The sequence below is a fragment of the Nerophis ophidion genome, linkage group LG26, assembly GCF_033978795.1.
Source record: "Nerophis ophidion isolate RoL-2023_Sa linkage group LG26, RoL_Noph_v1.0, whole genome shotgun sequence".
Classification (NCBI taxonomy): domain Eukaryota; kingdom Metazoa; phylum Chordata; class Actinopteri; order Syngnathiformes; family Syngnathidae; genus Nerophis; species Nerophis ophidion.
This window is the reverse complement of record NC_084636.1, coordinates 18,980,906-19,003,337: the sequence shown is the minus strand read 5'-3', so window position 1 is coordinate 19,003,337 and position 22,432 is coordinate 18,980,906. Positions and strand designations below refer to the sequence as shown.

Genomic DNA, 22,432 nt, shown 5'->3' with positions numbered 1-22,432 from the left:
ATACAGGTTTTGGAGCAACATATGTTGCCATCCAAACGTTATCATGGACGCCCCCTGCTTATTTCAGTAAGACAATGACAACCCACATTCTGCACGTGTTACAACAGCGTGACTTAATAGTAAAAGAGTGTGAGTACTAGGCTGGTGTGCCTGTGGTCCAGACGTGTCTCCCATTGAAAATGTGTGGTGCAATATAAAGCTTAAAAAAATACAACGGAGACCAAAAACTGGTGAACAACTCAAGCTGTACATTGGTTTACTCAGTTCCCTAAGGTTTACTGAAGCTATATCTACACTAAGTCGTTTAACCCCTTAAACAAATAATAATTTATCCTATGCCCCGTTTCAGCTACGCTAAACTAGCGTTTAAGGTCCCCCGCCTCGGACAAATTTTTACACGGGTAAGTGCGCAGTCTATTTCTTGAATCTCCGCACAGGAAGTGACTTCAGAAAGGACACACCACAGCCACCTTCTAAAATAAAGCGGTTTCGTAACTCGGAGCTAACCACTGGAAATATGTAGGAGAGTCATTCAGACATGTCCGTGTTTCTCCTTCCGATTTTTCAGATACAACACTTCTCAGATGGCAAGCTATTTAGCGAAAAACTTTGTCCATTTGTCAAAGTACAGTCAACAAAAACGTGGGCTCCTGTGGATGTGACAAAAAAGGTGGCCTGTGCTTTGTATTACTTGGTCGTCGAGGGAAGACTAACTACGGAAAACAGCAAATGATTTTGGACCGGCAAAGCAGACTGTATCAGTTATTGTCCGCCATGTATGTCGCAGACTCAACGTCTAGGTCGAGAGTATATAAAGTCACCAAAAACGAATGGAAAATGAAGGTAAAGGCAAAAGAGTGAGGAGTGTCCTGACCAGATATATAGATCCCGAGACTAATTGTTGTAAAATGTTATTTATCACATTGTTTACGTGTCTCAAAGATTTGATTAATTTATGATGGCTCAGGTGTGATTCACTACAATAGGGCCCTGGAGCACACTGGATTCCAGTTAATTGAAGTACCGCAACACTGGATATTGTTCAGATAAGTTACATTTAAGAACTACAAAGCAACACTGGACGTGACTATGACGTGCGCATTTTTCACGCATGCATATTAGTTCGCGTTGCACCAACGGACAGAGGGGGTGGGGTCTTAAACGGTGGCATTGTTGTGTGTGGACACGAATAAGGTCCACACACAACAATAAGGTTATCCCTTAGTGTTGTGAAAAGGGAAGGCCATGTAACACTTGGTAAAAATGCCCCTGTGCCAACTTGTTTGCAATGTGTTGCTAACATCAAATTCCAAGTGATTATTTGCAAAAAAAAAAAAAAAATGTAAGTCCCTCATTTCAAACATTCAATATATTGTCTTTGCAATCTATTTAATTGAATATAAGTTGAAAAGGATTTGCAAATCATTATATTCTGTTTTAGTTACAATTTACTAGGGGTGTAACAGTATGTGTATTTGTATTGAACCGTTTCGGTACGGGGGTTTCATTTCGGTTTGGTTCGGAGGTGTACTGAACGAGTTTCCACACGGACGTATAAGGTAGCGCACCGCACGTTGTGTAAACACTTCAGAGCAAGGCACAACACACGGCAGGCTAGCAGCGACCGGGCTAGGACAACATGTAAAACCCAGAGCTGGAAGACCCTCCTGCCTCGTTAACATCTCCCATTTGGGAACACTTTGGCTGCGCGGTGCGATACAACAATGGAGGACAGAGGTTTGCCGACATTGTTCAGCAGCAGTAGGGTATGCTTCTGCCAACACGTCAAATATGCTAACTCCTTTGACGCGTCACCACCGCATTCAAGCAGCCTCTCCTCTGTGAGTCAGGCAGGGCTGAAGCAATAACAAATGTTTTTATAGCAGCAGATTTAAGACTGTCCATCCATCCATTTTCTACCGCTTGTCCCATTTGGGGTCGCTGTATTGCATTAAAAAATAGATTTTGACCCACTTCTATGGTGGAAGAACAATCAGCCCATATATCCTCTTACTGCCAAGTTAGGCCGGCAAGGGGGGGGGGGGTTAATTAATGTGGACCCCGACTTAAACAAGTTGAAAAACTTCTTGGGGTGTTTGCATTCAGTGGTCAATTGTACGGAATATGTACTGTACTGTGCAATCTACTAATAAAAGTTTCAATCAATCAAAAAAAAAAGCACTTTATATGTGGAAAGGTTTTGTTAAGGAACCATTCTGAGCCTTATTTTATTTATTTTTTATTTTATATATGTTGACCACATTAACCTTAGCAATGGATATGTATGTATTGCCATTGTTTACAAATTTGGTAAATAAATAACCAAAAAATGTATATTTTGTTGTTTTCTTACTGTAACGAAAATGAACCGAGCCGTGACCTCTAAACCGAGGTACGTACCGAACCGAAATTTTTTTGTACCGTTACACCCCTACGATTTACACATGCCAACTTCACTGGTTTTGGGTTTTGTATTAACTGGTTTGCAAATGTGTCACGGCCAATTACGCAAACTCAACCATTACATAATTACTCCACCGCCAGAAAAACAGAGCATTTTTGTGGGAAACACTCTAATCTAACTTAATTATGGTCCCACCCCCTATAGACAGAATGTTTACATGCTATGACATGTTGTGATGCATCAGCCAGTCTGACTGGTATCTCAAATGAAATGAAATAAAAGCAGCGATGCGACTAATCTTCCACAAAAGACGACAAGAAACACATCAAGATATCGAAACATAATCCAGCCAGCATGACCCGTACCCGTGCAATGACAGAAGGTGACCTAAATTATTCACAAAAGATCTCCCCAGTGGATCATGGAGCTTGCTGTGTGTGCTGTAACAGTAGTCTGATCGGACAGGATGCAAGTGAGCATGACAAAACCACTCACAATTGTAACTATGGTGAGTTAATGGACTGGAATTGCTCCTAAACTTCCCGAGGCGGGGATCATTGTTTACTAAAGCGACAATCAGATGCGGGGAGCTCGTGCCTGCAGGCGATGAAAGTTGGGCATCCTTTATAGCAGGGGTCCTCAACCTTTTTTGCACCAGGGGCCAGATTTAATGGAGGCCTTATTTTCACGGACTGGTCTTTCACGTGTGGCAGATAAATATAGCAAATAAGTGCATGAAAAATTAATACATGAAAAAACTCACCGTAATGTTGAGTTAGTGGGAGCCCCACTAATTTACCATAGACTGTTTTTTTTTCCCTCATTTTTGCTCGTAGTAAGCTTTTTTTTAGTTTTAGTATCTGATGGGATATAGGTGATGCATCAAATTCCATGACAAGAGCTTGGATATATAATAAAGCTAGACATACTTGCCATTAGTTCCAATTAGGGCTGGGCGATAGATCGATATACTCGATATATCGCGGGTTTGTCTCTGTGTGATAATATCGTGATATTCGAGTATACGTTCTCATGCAGTTGCTTTTAGCTGCGGGCATTACACTACATGCTCTTCTCACTCTTTCCTGTCTCTCCGTCTCACAGACAAGCGCACCTTCTTACATACGTCACATACTGTTGCCTCCTATGCCCTCGCATGAGAGGTAGGAGCATGGGTAACATTAGCTGTGATGCTGGCGGAGTGGTGTGAGTGGTAATACGATAGAAAGAAGGTGGCAATCTAGTGACAAATGAAGGAAGAATAAATTCCTACGAAAAACAGCACAGGGTCCATCATCTGGCGATGGTTTGGCTTAAAGCGGGAATATGTCGAAAAAGTATGCGGCAAAAGCGTTGTTACAAAAAGTAGAACCCACTGCTAATTTGTAGCATCATTTGAAAAGTCCCCCACTAGAGAATTAAGAGTGCTTAAAACTGCAAGTCAACATCTCCGTTCGGTGCCATACCCACAAAATGCCAAAGCAACCATTTCCAGATCATTTAAAAAAAAATTGTCAACAAATGAATTTAATATGTCCGTAGTAACCTACCACATAGCTAAGGACATACACTATTTGATTTCCTGTTATGCAGCTCATTTTTATTTGACAGTTATTGAAATATCTTGTGTGACATCATACACAAAAGTGCACTTTATTTGTTTTAAACTATTGTAGTGGAGTTCTGTACAAAAAGTGCACTTTAATTTAGTGTTGTTTTCATATATCATCTTAGTGACATCATGCACAAAGGTGCACTAATAGCTTGTTTTAAAATGTCTCGGACAATCTTGTACTTTCTGTTTTGAAATGACATGAATCTTTGTGCCACTGCTTAATAACAGTTTAATAAATGCAGTTGTGGTAAATTGACTTAATTATGGTTTCCCTCTCAGCATGAAGGTTTAAAATGAGCATATATTAATGCAGTATGAACAAGAATGTTTTAATATAGACACATAGAATCATCACACTGCTGTGATTATATGTATCAAGTGTTCATTCAAGGCTAAGGAAAAATATCGAGATATATATTGTGTATCGTGATATGGCTTAAAAATATTGAAATATTAATAAAAGGGCATATCGCCCAGCCCTAGTTCCAACAGATTTCTGTGGATTTATATTCCCATTCTAAAAGTTATGTATTCATATTTTGTGCAATATTCTTTATACATAGATACACTAATGTTAGCTTTTTTTGGTCCAATTTTCCATGCGTGAAAACATCTGTTATTGCTAACTACTCACGTAATAGGACTATGTGCAATAATACCACCACTTTAAATTACTAGCCCAAAGGAATGTGTATTTACTTCCTTCAGCACAATTATATGAAACAATTTAGCACTTGTCCATCTGCCTTATGCACTTTAACTCCTATGGTCACTTTGTTCCTGATCTGCCCTGATCTTAGGTCATCAACCTGCCACGGACTGCAGATGTGACCTAGCTTATGGCTACGATTTAGCATCTTTACATTTTATATGTTTATTAATGCGCATTGTCCCATGCAACAAAGTAACAAATATAACAAATGGCAACTTCCTATCAGGAGTTTTATAACACATCTATGAACAAGCTTCTTGATGTGTCTGGTGGGACTGGTGATAGTTCAGTAGGAGAAAATGCGGTCTATTACAACAGTGTTTTTCAACCACTGTGCCGCGGCAAACTAGTGTACCGTGAGATATTTTCTGGTATGCCGTGGGAGATTATGTATCCATCCATCCATCCATTTTTTACCGCTTATTCCCTTTTGGGGTCGCAGGGGGCGCTGGCGCCAATCTCAGCTACAATCTGGCGTAAGGCGGGGTACACCCTGGACAAGTCGCCACCTCATCGGAGGGCCAACACAGATAGACAGACTGCATTCACACTCATTCACACACTAGGGCCAATTTATTGTTGCCAATCAACATATCCCCAGGTGCATGTCTGTGGAAGTGGGAGGAAGCCGGAATACCCGGAGGGAACCCACGCATTCACGGGGAGAACATGCAAACTCCACACAGAAAGATCCCGAGCCTGGGATTGAACCCAAGACTGCAGGACCTTCGTATTGTGAGGCAGACGCACTAACCCCTCTTCCACCGTGAAGCCCACCTAATTGGGTTAAAAATATTTTTTCCAAACCAGTAATTATAATCCGCAAATAATGTGCCATTGTTGAGTGTCTGTTCTGTGTAGAGCGCGGCAGATTAACCACCTAATACTCTTCCATATCAGTAGGTGACAGCAGGTAGCTAAATGCTTTGTAGAAGTCGGGAACATGGTTTGTCGTGATCACAATACGCAGACGACAGCAGGAGGCATTGTGCAGGTAAAAAAGAATCTAACCCTTAAACCAAAAATAAACAAAAGTTAAGTGCCGCTAAGAAAAGGCATTAAAGCATAGGGAAGGCTATGCAAAATGAAATTAAAACTGAACGGGCTACAAAGTAAACAAAAACATAATGCTGGACAACAGCGTGTGGAGCAGCAGACGGCGTCCACAAAGTACATCCGTACATGACATGACAATCAACAACATAATAGGAGCGCAAGACAAGACCTAAAACACTACACACAGGAAAACACCCAAAAACTCAAAATAAGTCGTGGCGTGATGTGACAGGTCATGACATTACACCTACTTTGAGATGAGCTATAGTGATGCATGCTTGGTTATGGTTTCAATTTATATCCAACAATTGCGAGAATGACCTTTAACTGTCAATATCGGCTGCTGAGTTTATTTTTTTAATGTTTTCTGCTACTGTTGTGCCTCGGGATTTTTTCAATGAAGACAATATGCTTTGGCTCAAAAAAGGTTGAAAAACACTGTTAGAAATTCCATCCATCCATCCATTTTCTACCGCTTGTCTCTTTTTGGGGTCGCGGGAGCCTATCTCAGCTGCATCTGGGCGGATGGCGTTGTACACCCTGGACAAGTCGCCACCTCATCGCAGGGCCAACACAAATAGACAACATTCACACTCACATTCACACACTAGGGCCATTTTAGTGTTGCTAATTAACCTAACCCCAGGTACATGTCTTTGGAGGTGGGAGGAAGCCGGAGTACCCGGAGGGAACCCACGCAGTCACGGGGAGAACATGCAAACTCCACACAGAAAGATCCCGAGCCCGGGATTGAACCCAGGACTACTCAGGACCTTCGTATTGTGAGGCAGATGCAGTAACCCCTCTCGCACCGTGCTGCCCGTGTTAGAAATGATTTAATGTATATGTGCATTCTGGTATTAAATGCGTCACGGACCGGTGGTTGGGGACCACTCTTTTATAACATTGCCTTGCGGCAACATGTAACACATGCGTGAGATAAATCAGTTTTTAGAACATATTAAGCGTAACCAACATTTATAATGGGAACAAAAAGAACTATTCATGTTTTTACAAAACCCAAAACCAGTGAAGTTGGCACGTTGTGTAAACTGTAAATAAAAACAGAATACAATGATTTGCAAATTATTTTCAACCTATAGTCAACTAAATAGACTGCAAAGACAAGATACTTATCATTCAGACTGGAAAACTTTGTTTTTTTGCAATTAGCTCATTTGTTGATGCCTGCAACATGTTTCAAAAAAGCTGGCACGAGTGGCAAAAAAGACTGAGAAAGTTGAGGAATGCTCATCAAACACTTATTTGGAACATCCCACAGGTGAACAGGTGGGTGCCATGATTGGGTATATAAGCAGCTTCCATGAAATGCTCAGTCATTCACTAACAAAGATGGGGCGAGGGTCACCACTTTGTGAGCACATTGTCGAATAATTTAGCAACATTTCTCAACGAGCTATTACAAGGAATTTAGAGATTTCAACCTCTACGGTCTGTAATATCGTCAAAAGGTTCAGAGAATCTGGAGAAATCACTGCACGTAAGCGATGATATTACGGACCTTCGATCTCTCAGGAGAAAAAGAACCATCCGGATTGTTATATGCACAAAGTTCAAAAGCCAGCATCTGTGATGGTATGGGGGTGTATTAGTGCCCAAGGCATGTGTAACTTACACACCTGTGAAGGCCCCATTAATGCTGAAAGGTACATACAGGTTTTGGAGCAATTTATGTTGCCATCCAAGCAACGTTATTATGGACGCCCCTGCTTATTTCAGCAAGACACTTGTTGCACGTGTAACAAGCGTGGCTTCATAGTAAAAAAGTGCGGTTACTAGACTGGCCCGACTAGTCCAGACCTGTCTCCCATTGAAAATGTGTAGCGCATTATGAAGCCTAAAATACCACAAAGGAGGCTTTGGACTGTTGAACAGTTGAGCTGTACATCAAGCAATGATATTATGCACCATCCATCCCTCACGCGGTACTGCCTTAAAAACCGACGGTGTGTAAAGGATATCACCACATGGGCTCAGGAACATTTCAGAAAACCACTGTCAGTAAGTACAGTTCATCGCTACATCTGTAAGTGCAAGTTAAAACTCAACTATGCAAAGAGAAAGCCATTTATCAACAACACCCAGAAATTCCGCGGGCTTCGCTGGGCCCAAGCTCGTCTAAGATGGACTGATGTAAACCTGTGTAAAAAGTGACGTAAACATGGTCTGTGGTCTGACCAGTCCACATTTCAAAATGTTTTTGGAAACTGTGGACGTTGTGTCCTTCGGATCAAAGAGGAAAAGAACCATCTGGATTGCTATAGGCGCATGGTTCAAAAGGGCATGCATCTCGGATGGTATGGGGGTGTATTAGTGCCCAAGGCATAGGTAACTTACACATCTGTGAAGGCACCATTACTGCTGAATGGTACATACAGGTTTTGGGGCAACATATGTTGCCATCCAAGCAAGGTCTTTTTTATGGACACCCCTGCTTATTTCAGCAAGACAATGCCATGCCACATTCTGTACGTGTTACAACAGCGTGGCTTCGTAGTAAAAGGGTGCGGGTACTAGACTGGCCTGCCTGTAGTCCACTGTGAAGCCTAAAATACCACAACGGAGACCCCGGACTGTTGAACAACTTAAGCTGTACATCAAGCAATGATAATATGGACCTTCAATCCCTCACGCGGTGCTGCATCAAAAACCGACAGTGTAAAGGATATCACCACATGGGCTCATGAGACCCCGGGCTGTTGAACAACTTAAGCTGTACATCAAGCAAGAATGGGTAAGAATTCCACCTGAAAAGCTTGAAAAATTGGTCTCCTCTGTTCCCAAACGTTTACTGAGTGCTGTTAAAAGGAAAGGCCATGTAACACAGTGGTAAAAATGCAGTTTATACGACAGATTAAGTGTAAGCAACATTTATTGCGGGAACAAAAGAACAGAAAAGTGAGTGCCAGTGCAGGCTAGTGTTGGTTGATGAGGCTATTTCCGCTAACTAGCCCATGCTAATAAGCGGCAACAAATAAGATAACATTGCATTATTGATCATCTTACCTGAGTGCTTGGTGAATATATTAATCGACGGATCAGGGACGTTGATCGCCCCAGTCCTGCCTGGCGGTGTACCGATGTTACTGCCGGCTTCCCGGGGTCTCCTCCCAGCGACGCTCCCCCGGCTCCCCTTCACTTGGTGCGGTTGGGACGCGTGGGGCTGTGGCGGCTGAAGTCCGGTCGATGCGCCCTCACCGACGCGGCCTACCTGCTGTCCCATCCCGGTAGTTCGGAGTTGGTAAGGACGTTCAGGACGAAGCGAGCACACCCTCCCGCGGACCGCTGGCTCACATTCCCATGAGCCGGAGACGCCAGAGTAGCGAACCGCGTTCCTCTTCTTCCCCCCGCCTTCGCGGTCTTCTGCTCGGCGGACTCTCCCCTGCTAGCTAACTGGGTTAGCCAACTAACTAGTCTCATAAATCCACCAGTCTGGAGTTAAAATGACAACCCGGGCAGCTTGACAGCCGCTCCGTTCGCTCCGTGGGGGGATATGGGTGGTTGTCGAGCCCGAAAATTAACGAGCGAGAGTCGCGAAAATGTGCAGCATTTTCAAAAAGCTGTCGCCGTTGTCCGGCTGCTGCGCGCCCCCTCTGACGCCGCCATCTTTACCGCAGTACAGAGGATGTGTTGCGGAAGGCGGCAGGGGTTGGTTGAGTCTCCCCTGCAAGGCTCTCACAATAAAAGATGGTCAATTTACTTTAAAGGCCTACTGAAATTAGATTTTCTTATTCAAACGGGGATAGCAGGTCCATTCTATGTGTCATACTTGGATCATTTCGCGATATTGCCATATTTTTGCTGAAATGATTTAGTAGAGAACATCGATGATAAAGTTCCCAACTTTTGGTCGCTAACAAAAAAGCCTTGCCTTTACCGGAAGTAGCAGGCGATGTGCGCGTGACGTCACTGGTTGTAAGGCTCCTCACATCCTCACATTGATTATAATGTGAGCCTCCAGCAGCAAGAGCTGTTCGGACCGAGAAAGCGACAATTCCCCCATTGATTTCAGCGAGGATGAAAGATTCCCGAATGAGGATAATAAGAGTGACGTATTAGGAAAAAAAAAAGGTGATGGCATTGGGAGCGATTCAGATGTTTTTAGACACATTTAGTAGGATAATTCTAGGAAATCCCTTATCTTTCTATTGTGTTGCTAGTGTTTTAGTGAGTTAAATAGTACCTGATAGTCGGAAGGGTGTGTTGACGCCAGAGTCTCTGAGGGAAGTCACGGCAGCTGCAGCACGACAGAAGCTCCGTTGATCTCCGGTAAGAGACTTAATTCCACAATTTTGTCCCCGAATACTTCTGGTCGACATGTAGTCGGGATCTATGTTCGCTTGACCGCTCTGATCCATAGTAAAGCTTCACCTCTGGGACTTTTAAACAAGGAAACACTGTGTGTTTGTGTGGCTAAAGGGTAAAAACTTCCCACCTCCACCGTTCTACTTTGACTTCTCCATTAATAATTGAACAAATTGCAAAAGATTCAGCAACATAGATGTCCAGAATACTGTGTAATTATGCGATGAAACGAGACGACTTTTAGCTGTGTGTGGTGCTGGGCTAAAATGTTCCCTCCAACCAATAATGTCACAAACACGCGTCATCATTCTGCGACGTTTTCAACAGGAAACTCCGCGGGAAATTTAAATTTGTAATTTAGTAAAATAAACCGGCCGTATTGGCATGTGTTGCAATGTTAATATTTCATCATTGATATATAAACTATCAGACTGCGTGGTAGGTAGTAGTAGGTTTCAGTAGGCCTTTAATGTGTGCTAAAATCTAAAACCGTCTCAATGTCACTGCTACCTCTTACAAGCACCACCTGTTTGCATTGCAAAAATCATCTTGTAAAATGACAAAAAACACATGTACACTATATTACCAAAAGTATTTGGCCACCTGCCTTGACTCGCATAGGAACTTGAAGTGCCATCCCATTCCTAACCCATAGGGTTCAATATGATGTCAGTCCACCTTTTGCAGCTATTAAAGCTTTAACTCCTCTGGGACGGCTGTCCACAAGGTTGCAGAGTGTGTTTATGGGAATTTTCGACCATTCATCTGGCTCTCAGTCTCCGTTCTAATTCATCCCAAAAGTGTTCTATCGCAGTGTTTTTCAACCACTGTGCCGCGGCACACCAGTGTGCCTTGAGATACAGTCTGGTGTGCCGTGGGAGATGATCTAATTTCACCTATTTGGGTTAAAAATATTTTTTGCAAACCAGTATTTATAGTCTGCAAATGATGTGTTGTTGTTGAGTGTCGGTGCTGTGTAGAGCTCGTCAGAGTAAGCGTGTAATACTCTTCCATATCAGTAGGTGGCAGCCGCCAGCTAATTGCTTTGTAGATGTCGGAAACAGCAGGAAGTAGTGTACAGGTAAAAAACTGTCTAATGCTTAAACCAAAAATAATCAAAAGGTGAGTGCCCCTAAGAAAAGGCATTGAAGCTAAGGGAAGCCTATGCGGAAGGAAACTAAGACTGAACTGGCTGCAAAGTAATCAAAAACAGAATGCTGAACGACAGCAAAGACGGCGTCCACAATATCCGAACATGACATGACAATCAACAATGTCTCCACAAAGAAAGATAAAAACAACTGAAATATTCTTGATTGCTAAAACAAAGTACATACGGGAAATATTGCTTAAAGGAAGACATGAAACTGCTACAAGAAAAAAAAGAAAAAATGGCCACCGAAATAGGAGCGCAAGACAAGAACTAACACACTACACCAAGGAAAACTGCAAAAAACTCTAAGTCATGGTGTGATGAGACAAGAGCTACAGTGATGCATGGTTGGTTATGGTTTGAATTCATATCCAACAATTGCAACAACGACTTTTTACTGCCAACTGACTTTTGCTTTTCAATGATTTCTGCTGGTTGTGTGCCTCCAGATTTTTTCAACGCTAAAAATTTGCCTTGGCTCAAAAAAGGTTGAAAAACGCTGTTCTATTGGGTTCAGGTCAGGACTCTGTGCAGGCCAGTCAAGTTCATCCACCTCAGACTCTGTCATCCACGTCTTTATGGACCTTGCTTTGTGCACTGGTGCATAGTCATGTTGGAAAAGGCAGAGCCTGCTCCAAACCGTTCCCACAAGGTTGGGAGTATGGAATTATCCAAAATGTTTTAGTATCCTGGAGCATTCAAAGTTCCTTTCACTGGAACTAATGGGCCAAGCCCAACTGCTGAAAAACAACTCCACACCATAATTCTTCCTCCACCAAATTTCACACTCGGCACAATGCAGTTCGAAATGTACCGTTCTCCTGGCAACCTCCAAATCCAGACTCATCCATAAGATTGCCAGATGGAAAAGCGTAATTCATCACTCCAGAGAACGCGTCTCCATTGCTCTAGAGTCCAGTGGCGACGTGCTTTACACCACTTCATCCGGCGCTTTGCATTGGACTTGGTGATGTATGGCTTGGATGCAGCGGATCGGCCATGAAAACCCACTCCATGAAGCTCTCTTCGTACTGTATGTGGGTTAATTGGAAGGTAATATGAAGTTTGGAGCTCTGAAGCAACTGACTGTGCAGAAAGTATTTGCACTATGCGCTTCAGCATCCGCTGACCCCTCTCTGTCAGTTCACGTGGCCTACCACTTGGTGGCTGAGTTGCTGTTGTTCCCAACTCTTCCATTTTATAATAAATCCGACAGTAGACTTTGGAATATTTTGAAGCGAGGAAAATTCGCGACTGGATTTGTTGCACAGGTGGCATCCGATGACGGTTCCATACTGGAAATATCTGAGATCCTGAGAGCGGCCAATTATTTCACAAATGTTTGTAGAAACAGTGTCCATGCCTAAGTGCTTGGCTTTATACACCTGTGGCCCTGCCAAGTGATTAGCACACCTGATTCTGATCATTTGGATGAGAGGCCAAATACCTCTGGCAATATAGTGTAGGTCATCCATCCCTTCAGTTGTCACTTCAAGTACCATCATAAACACAGTAGCATAGTAGGCCGTAGTATTCATTAGTAACAAGGCAAACGTTTTATTCAACAATTATATTTAATATTTTTGGCCACTGTAACATTACACACAGTGTGAACAATAACACTGTGTTTGATAGTAGGAACACAAAACACTGTACTTAAATAATAATTGCGCAAAAGAGTCAAAGTACCACGAGATCAGGGTGTCACACTCATTTTAGCTCATGGAGGAAAATCTGTTCACACGAAGACCGGACTATTAAAATCATGGCATTAAAACAAAAAAAATAAAGAAAACTTCAGATTGTTTTCTTTGTCTTAGTTTGACCAAAAATTGAACTCACACATACTGAAAATCCATCTATTTTTTACCGCTTGTCCCTTCTGTGGGGTCGCGGGCGATGCTGGAGCCTATCTCAACTGCATTCGGACGGAAGGCGGGGTATACCGAAAATATTACAATAAAAATATAGAAAAAAAAAATACCGGCAGCAGTAAAGTTTAGATCCATGAAGAAAGGAAGTACAGTACAGAGGATGTGTAGCAGAAGGCGGCAGGCGTTGGTTGAGTCTCCCCCGCAAGGCTCCCACCATAAAAAGATGGTCATCCATCCATCCATTTTCTACCGCTTATTCCCTTTTGGGGTCGCGGGGGGCGCTGGCGCCTATCTCAGCTACAATCGGGCGAAAGGCATTACACCCTGGACAAGTCGCCACCTCATCGCAGGGCCAACACAGATAGACAGACAACACTTTAATGTGTGTGAAAATCTAAAACCATCTAAATGTCATTACTACTTCTTACAAACACCATCTGTTTGCGTTGCAAGAATCATCTAGTAAAATGAAAAAACTTCAAATATTTAATGTATTATATCGGTCCATCCATCCCTCCAGTTGGCACCAAGTGCCCCCATAATGACCAACATTAAAATCAATCAATCAAAGTAGATTTATATTGCCCTAAATCAAGAGTGTCTCAAAGGGCTGCACGAGCCACAATGACATCCTCGCCTCAGATCCCACATCAGGGCAAGAAAAAACTCAAGCCAAAGGGCTACAATAAGAAACCTTGGAGGGGACCGCGACCGGTGCAATGGACGTCGATTGGATCTAGTTAATAGTGTGATAGTCCAGTCCATAGTGGAGCCATTGGGTCCATCACTGATGCACAGGTGAATGGTCCACTTTGGGTCCCGACTTTGGACAGCTAGCGCGTCATCTGTCCACGCAGGTTAAGGGGCCAGAGCAGAAAAGAGACAGCAGATCAACTGGTCTAAAAACGGGGGTCTATTTAAAGGCTAGAGTAAACAAATGAGTTTTAAGATGGTACTTCAATGCTTCTGAGGTAAAATCTATAACTGTTACCGGGAGGGCATTCCAGAATACTGGAGACCAAAAAGAAAACGCTCTATAGCCCGCAGACTTTTTTTTGGGGCTCTGGGAATCACTAATAAACTGGTGTTCTTTGAACGCAGATTTCTTGCCGAAAAATATGGTACAATACAATCAGCAAGATAGGATGGTACTAGACCCTTTAGTATTTTATACGTAATGAGTAAGACCTTAAAGTCGCATCTTAAGAGCACAGGAAGCCAGTGCAGGTGCGCCAATAAAGGCGTAATACGATCAAACTTTCTTGTTCTTGTCAAAAGTCTAGCAGCCGCATTTTGTAGTATTTTAATGCTTGAAAAATAATATGTTACAGTAATCGAGACGAGACAAAACAAATGCATGAATAAAACACAGTAGCGTACTAGGCCTTAGTATTTATTTGTAACAAGGCAGAAGTTTTGTTTAACAAGTATATTTAACATACACACAGTTTGAACAGTAACACTGTGTTTGATAGTACGAACATAAAACGCTGTACTTAAATAATGAATTAAATAAAATTTAACATAAAAGTCCAAGTACCACTAGACCTGCTCAGTGGCCTTGTGGTCAGAGTGTAAATTTACATATGCAGAAAAATGTGTTTTCTTTTGTATTATTTATATTTTTTTAAATGAATTAAGTAACGTTTATAACAACCTTTTTCCACAACACAATATAGAATGTCAGATATAACAGGATAATGCATACATTTATCATTTGTTTTTCAAACGGTTACAAAAAAGTGGGACACCAGAAATTCACTGTGGGACCCCATTTTTATGACTTGATGGGGTCCCTAGGACCCCATTTTGAAAATTCTTAGCGCCAACGCTGATGGAGTATTGGTGCGTACAAAACAGCAGCAGGCGGCTGTGGCCTGCGGGCCGGTTTTAAAATTAAACAAATATCATCCCGAGAGCCATAGATAATTTATTCACGGGCCTGATATGGCCAGTGGGCCTTGACTTTGGAGCCAACGTGCCACAGTTTGAGAAACCCTGATATGGGTACTTTCTAAGATGTAATTTTTATTTCAGAAACTATCTGGATTAAGTTTAGTTCATGCACGTACAGTACGTACCACAGTTTTTAGAACGATCCATACAAATTACCTTTAAAAATTTGGATGGATAAAAATTCTTAAGGTTTCAAGTTAACACAAACTTTAAATATGAGTAGAACAACCAACAAATAGCAAAAAAAATGTATTTTCATTTTACACTTCAAAATAATTTGTTGCACATTGACTGCAGCTGCATGTGGAAATAATTTTTATCCATCCATTTTCTACCGCTTATTCCCTTTTGGGGTCGCGGGGGGCGCTGGCGCCTATCTCAGCTACAATCAGGCGGAAGGCGAGGTACACCCCTGACAAGTGGCCACCTCATCGCAGGGCCAACACAGATAGACAGACAACATTCACACTCACATTCACACACTAGGGCCCATTTAGTGTTGCCAATCAACCTATCCCCAGGTGCATGTCTTTGGAGGTGGGAGGAAGCCGGAGTACCTGGAGGGAACCCACGCATTCACGGGGAGGACATGCAAACTCCACACAGAAAGATCCCGTGCCTGGGGTTGAACCCAGGACTGCAGGACCTTCGTATTGTGAACCAGAACAAACAGGCTCAGAGACAGCTTCTTTCCCAAAGCTGTCACCATGTTGAACTCTAACTTATAAATAATAATAATAATTTACCCCCATACAATATCATGCCCTAATACCCTACTGTGCAATACTACCCTTCGAGTGCAATACGTCCGACACTGATTGTTATTTATTACTTCGGTACTCTTGTCTTGTTCTGTATATTGTACAGTATTTTGTATTTCTATAGTGTTTTGTATATTGTACAAGATTGCTTATTATTTTTATTGGATAGTAGTCTGTTTATTTCAATTGTTGTTTTTTTTCCTTTATTATCTCTTGTGTTATTTATTTCACCCCATATTTGTTCCCACTACCGCACCTTAAGTTGGAGTCTTTAATCTCGTTATATGCAAATATGATGACAATAAAGTCCATTCTATTCCATTCTAGTCTATTCTATTCAGACGCACTAAACCTTCTGCCACCGTGAAGCCCGTGGAAATAATTGTTTTGCAAAATAAAGATTAGATTTCTGGGTGGAAAATCAAGAGCAATATCAAGTACAGCTTGGCGCTGAACTGCAAACGTAAACACTAATCAAAACTTTGTATCTGATGGCTTTTTAATCATTGATAATACCCACTACCTGCTCTTTGATGACTCGGATGCGGCTCAGCTGCTAAACCCCGCCCCCCCAAAAGACTATTCCGTGAGGCTTCCGGATTTTAGTGCCTCTCTCAGAATGCCGGGGCCCCCCTCTGGAGCCAGGCCCGGAGGTGGGGCACGATGGCGAGCGCCTGGTGGCCGGGCCTGTTCCCATGGGGCCCGGCCGGGCACAGCCCGAAGAGGCAACGTGGGTCACCCCTCCAATGGGCTCACCACCCATAGCAGGGGCCATAGAGGTCGGGTGCATTGTGAGCTGGGCGACAGCCGAAGGCAGGGCACTTGGCGGTCCGATCCTCGGCTACAGAAGCTAGCTCTTGGGACGTGGAACGTCACGTCACTGGGGGGGAAAGAGCCTGAGCTAGTGCGCAAAGTCGAGAAATTCCGGCTGGATATAGTCGGACTCACTTCGACGCACAGCAAGGGCTCTGGAACCACTTCTCTCGAGAGGGATTGGACCCTCTTCCACTCTGGCGTTGCCGGCAGTGAGAGGCGACGGGCTGGGGTGGCAATTCTTGTTTCCCCCCGGCTCAAAGCCTGTACGTTGGAGTTCAACCCGGTGGACGAAAGGGTGGCCTCCCTCCGCCTTCGGGTGGGGGGACGGGTCCTGACTGTTGTTTGTGCTTATGCACCAAACAGCAGTTCAGAGTACCCACCCTTTTTGGGAACACTCGAGGGAGTACTGGAAAGTGCTCCCCCGGGTGATTCCCTTGTCCTATTGGGAGACTTCAACGCTCACGTTGGCAACGACAGTGAAATCTGGAGAGGCGTGATTGGAAAGAATGGCCGCCCGGATCTGAACCCGAGTGGTGTTTTGTTATTGGACTTTTGTGCTCGTCACAGTTTGTCCATAACAAACACCATGTTCAAACATAAGGGTGTCCATATGTGCACTTGGCACCAGGACACCCTAGGCCGCAGTTCCATGATCGACTTTGTAGTTGTGTCATCGGATTTGCGGCCTCATGTTTTGGACACTCGGGTGAAGAGAGGGGCGGAGCTTTCTACCGATCACCACCTGGTGGTGGGTTGGCTGCGATGGTGGGGGAGGATGCCGGACAGACCTGGGAGGCCCAAACGCTTTGTGAGGGTCTGCTGGGAACGTCTGGCAGAGTCTCCTGTCAGACAAAGTTTCAATTCCCACCTCCGGAAGAACTTTGAACATGTCACGAGGGAGGTGCTGGACATTGAGTCCGAGTGGACCATGTTCCGCACCTCTATTGTCGAGGCGGCAGATCGGAGCTGTGGCCGCAAGGTAGTTGGTGCCTGTCGGGGCGGCAATCCTAAAACCCCTTGGTGGACACCAGCGGTGAGGGATGCCGTCAAGCTGAAGAAGGAGTCCTATCGGGTCCTTTTGGCTCATAGGACTCCGGAGGCAGTGGACAGGTACCGACAGGCCAAGCGGTGTGCAGCTTCAGCGGTCGCGGAGGAGAAAACTCGGACATGGGAGGAGTTCGGAGAAGCCATGGAAAACGACTTCCGGACGGCTTCGAAGCGATTCTGGACAACCGTCCGCCGCCTCAGGAAGGGGAAGCAGTGCACTGTCAACACCGTGTATGGTGCGGATGGTGTTCTGCTGACCTCAACTGCGGATGTTGTGGATAGGTGGAAGGAATACTTCGAAGACCTCCTCAATCCCACCAACACGTCTTCCTATGAGGAAGCAGTGCCTGGGGAATCTGTGGTGGACTCTCCTATTTCTGGGGCTGAGGTCGCTGAGGTAGTTAAAAAGCTCCTCGGTGGCAGGCCCCAGGGGTGGACGAGATCCGCCCGGAGTTCCTTAAGGCTCTGGATGCTGTGGGGCTGTCTTGGTTGACAAGACTTTGCAGCATCGCGTGGACATGGGGGGCGGTACCTCTGGATTGGCAGACCGGGGTGGTGGTTCCTCTCTTTAAGAAGGGGGACCGGAGGGTGTGTTCCAACTATCGTGGGATCACACTCCTCAGCCTTCCCGGTAAGGTTTATTCCGGTGTACTGGAGAGGAGGCTATGTCGGATAGTCGAACCTCGGATTCAGGAGGAACAGTGTGGTTTTCGTCCTGGTCGTGGAACTGTGGACCAACTCTATACTCTCGGCAGGGTTCTTGAGGGTGCATGGGAGTTTGCCCAACCAGTCTACATGTGCTTTGTGGACTTGGAGAAGGCATTCGACCGTGTCCCTCGGGAAGTCCTGTGGGGAGTGCTCAGAGAGTATGGGGTATCGGACTGTCTTATTGTGGCGGTACGTTCCCTGTACGATCAGTGCCAGAGCTTGGTCCGCATTGCCGGCAGTAAGTCGAACACATTTCCAGTGAGGGTTGGACTCCGCCAAGGCTGTCCTTTGTCACCGATTCTGTTCATAACTTTTATGGACAGAATTTCTAGGCGCAGTCAAGGCGTTGAGGGGTTCCGGTTTGGTAACCGCAGGATTAGGTCTCTGCTTTTTGCAGATGATGTGGTCCTGATGGCTTCCTCTGACCGGGATCTTCAGCTCTCGCTGGATCGGTTCGCAGCCGAGTGTGAAGCGACCGGAATGAGAATCAGCACCTCCAAGTCCGAGTCCATGGTTCTCCGGGTTGGGGAGGAGACCCTTCCCCAAGTGGAGGAGTTCAAGTACCTAGGAATCTTGTTCACGAGTGAGGGAAGAGTGGATCGTGAGATCGACAGGCGGATCGGTGCGGCGTCTTCAGTAATGCGGACGTTGTATCGATCCGTTGTGGTGAAGAAGGAGCTGAGCCGGAAGGCAAAGCTCTCAATTTACCGGTCGATCTACGTTCCCATCCTCACCTATGGTCATGAGCTTTGGGTCATGACCGAAAGGATAAGATCACGGGTACAAGCGGCCGAAATGAGTTTCCTCCGCTGTGTGGCGGGGCTCTCCCTTAGAGATAGGGTGAGAAGCTCTGCCATCCGGGAGGGACTCAAAGTAAAGCCGCTGCTCCTTCACATCGAGAGGAGCCAGATGAGGTGGTTCGGGCATCTGGTCAGGATGCCACCCGAACGCCTCCCTAGGGAGGTGTTTAGGGCACGTCCAACCGGTAGGAGGCCACGGGGAAGACCCAGGACACGTTGGGAAGACTATGTCTCCCGGCTGGCCTGGGAACGCCTCGGGATCCCCCGGGAAGAGCTAGACGAAGTGGCTGGGGAGAGGGAAGTCTGGGTTTCCCTGCTTAGGCTGTTGCCCCCGCGACCCGACCTCGGATAAGCGGAAGATGATGGATGGATGGATGGATGGTGCATTCTGTGACTCACTGAACCCTCGACGTCGGCGAACGACGCAGCCAACTACTCATCATGGAGGCGGGGGAGGGACTGAGCGAACGATTCGTTCACCGCGGATTAACAACATGAATCACTCAGTGAAGGACAACGCTCTCGCAGAGGATCTTACAGAGAATAGCCGCAAACATACAAAGGAGTGTGAACCTGATGGATCCTGTAAAAGTCATGGTTGGACACCATTTGTACCCAGATGGCTCACAGGTTCCACAAAATTGAGGCACATGTTTTGCTATCTGAAGCAGCAACACTGGACCCCAGGTTAAAAAAGAAGGCCTTCGACAGAGATGAGGATGCAGATAGGGCCTATCAGCATCTCAGCAATGCTGCTGCAAAGGTGAACCTCCCCAACCAGCAGGGTGAAGAAGAGGGAGCAGCAGCACAACCACCAAGTTCCAGTCAGCCCAAATCCAGTGGCAGATGCAGTACTGGACGTCCGTGCTTTTGTGCAGGAGCCGCTTGTACCGAGATCTTCAAACCCCCTCACATGGTGGCAAAGTAGAGGTGTGGTCTATCCAAGACTGTCTGAAATCATGAAGAGAAGACTCCGTATTGTGGCCACGTCTGTCCCATCAGAGAGGATTTTCAGCAAGATGGGGCAGATAATATCAGAGAGACGAAATCAGCTCAGCTCATCCAAAATCAGCCAGATTGTATTTTTAAATGCCAATCTGGAGTAGGAGCAAGATCTTTGGACGAAAATACCTTGAAAGAGAACATAATGTGCAAGGACAATCTTTCCTTTGTTTGACACTTTTGGTGTGTGTGTGTTTAGTTTCTTGATTTTTATATTATTAAAGCTATTTATTTTCTTTTTTATTGCATATTTAAGTTATTTCAATTTTTACATTTTTAAATGTAAGCTACAGACATTTTAGTTTTAATGTTGGCATTTCTGGCACTTGGTTTAATATTTGTTTTGTTTTAGTTAAGGTAGCCTATTTATTTTCATTTTGTTTGCACATTTAAGTTGACATTTTCTTTGTTGTATTTTTAAACATAGGCTACAGAACATTTAGTTTTTATGTTGGCATTTCTGGCTCTTATTTGTTTTATTTTGAAGGTATTTATTTTCTTTTTGTTTGCATATTTAAGTTTACATTTTCTTTGCTACAGAACATTTAGTTTTTATGTTGGCATTTGTTAAGGGTTTCTTAATTTAATATTTGTTTTTGCACTTATCAAACAAGGCCTATTTATTTACTTTTTAAAATTATTTCCCACTTTTATTTATTTCTTATTTTCATTTCAGTGCAATAAAACATATTTAACAACCAAGACATTTAGTCACACTTAGTTTATTGGACAGGCCGGAAACGTGCACATAGTGTTTTTAAAAGTACCAGAATCTCTACTACAGCTGGAATGTCTGTTTGCGAACGTCAAGGGGAGTTTGTCAGGGCAGAGAGCGATTCACGTCTGTCGCCCTCTGGCCCACAGAACTGTAGCTGAGTGATTCAGGTTCGCTTCACGAACCTACAAGAACTGATTGGTTGTCGCTGAGGACGTGATTCAGGTTCGCGCTGCACTCACTCACTCATTCAGAATCAGGACTCGCGAACCTACAGACGCAGAGAACTGGCTGTGTCGCGGAGGAGTACGTCACATTGAGGCTCTCGTTCAGTTGGGTGCTGAAGGCTTGTGTCGTTCGCGGACTGACACACACCGAGATCTTCAGACCACTTTGAGACATAACACTATTTGAATCCCTTGCAATTCGGATTCATACGTAACCATTCTACAGAATCTGCCACTTGCTTTTTAAATGAAAAGATCTAACATTCCCTTGACAAAGGACAGGTAGTCGGTGCAGTATTTTTAGACTTAAAAAAAGCATTTGATACAGTCAATCATGACATTTTAATTTCAAAACGAACTAAATTCAACTTATCCAAACAGTCATTGTCCTGGTTTGAGTTATATCTTAAGGGCCGTGAACAATGTGTCACCATTAATGTGAGATCTTCCTTCCACAAAATTGAAACAGGGATAGCTCAGGGTAGTGTCTTGGGACCGATACTATTCAGTCTGTACATCAATGACCTACCAGATGTATGCACAGATATAGATTTACAGATGTATGCGGATGACAGTCGTATATACATCTGGTAAGACCTGTACTCTAGTTGCTGAAAAACTAAATGCTAAATTAGACAAAATAGCATCTTAGCTGGCATCATCCTGTTTAACCCTGAACACTAAAAAGACTAACTCTGTCTGCTTCTCCATAAAAAAGCAACCTCAAACAAACCTGAATATTAAAATTAATGGTGAGGTCATTGAATAAGTACCTGAAGTCAAATATTTTGGCATAATCATAGACTATCAGCCGAATTTTAAAAGTCACATTAAGAAAATGTGTAAAACCCTGAAGGCCAACCTAGGCTGTTTTAAAATTATAAGAAACTGCTGTGCTTTTACGTTTATGAATTCAATGATTCTTTCACACATATCTTATGGCTTAACTACATGGTCCCAGGCACACAGTCATCAGTCAAGACCATTGAGTGTCTTTATAACCGCCCCTTGAAAGTCCTAGACCAGAAGACTATACGATATCATCATTGCCAAATTTTAACCAAATACAATATTTTAAGTTTTACCAGTTTTATTTTGTTCCATACAGTCAAACTGTTTTTTTAAATGATTGGATAACTCTGCTCCCCAATTGCTTGGCAAGGCAATTACAAGACTGCAAAGTGGTACCAGATCTACCACCAGAGCAATGTCAAAAGGCAACTGTTGCGTTCCATTCCCCAGAACATCTTTTGTTGCCCA

General features: G+C 44.1%; 1 protein-coding gene across 3 annotated transcripts in view; it reads right to left on the bottom strand.

The window, feature by feature from the left end:
* Positions 1-9,433, bottom strand: part of abl2 (c-abl oncogene 2, non-receptor tyrosine kinase) — an 89,958-nt gene extending 80,525 nt beyond the window's left edge. For all 3 annotated transcript variants that reach the window (XM_061888209.1, XM_061888204.1, XM_061888205.1), the window contains exon 1: positions 8,815-9,433. In XM_061888209.1, coding sequence (XP_061744193.1) covers positions 8,815-9,031 — 217 coding nt within the window. In that variant the 5' untranslated portion in view covers positions 9,032-9,433. The remainder of the gene's footprint in view (positions 1-8,814) is intronic.
* Positions 9,434-22,432: the final 12,999 nt, after the last annotated feature.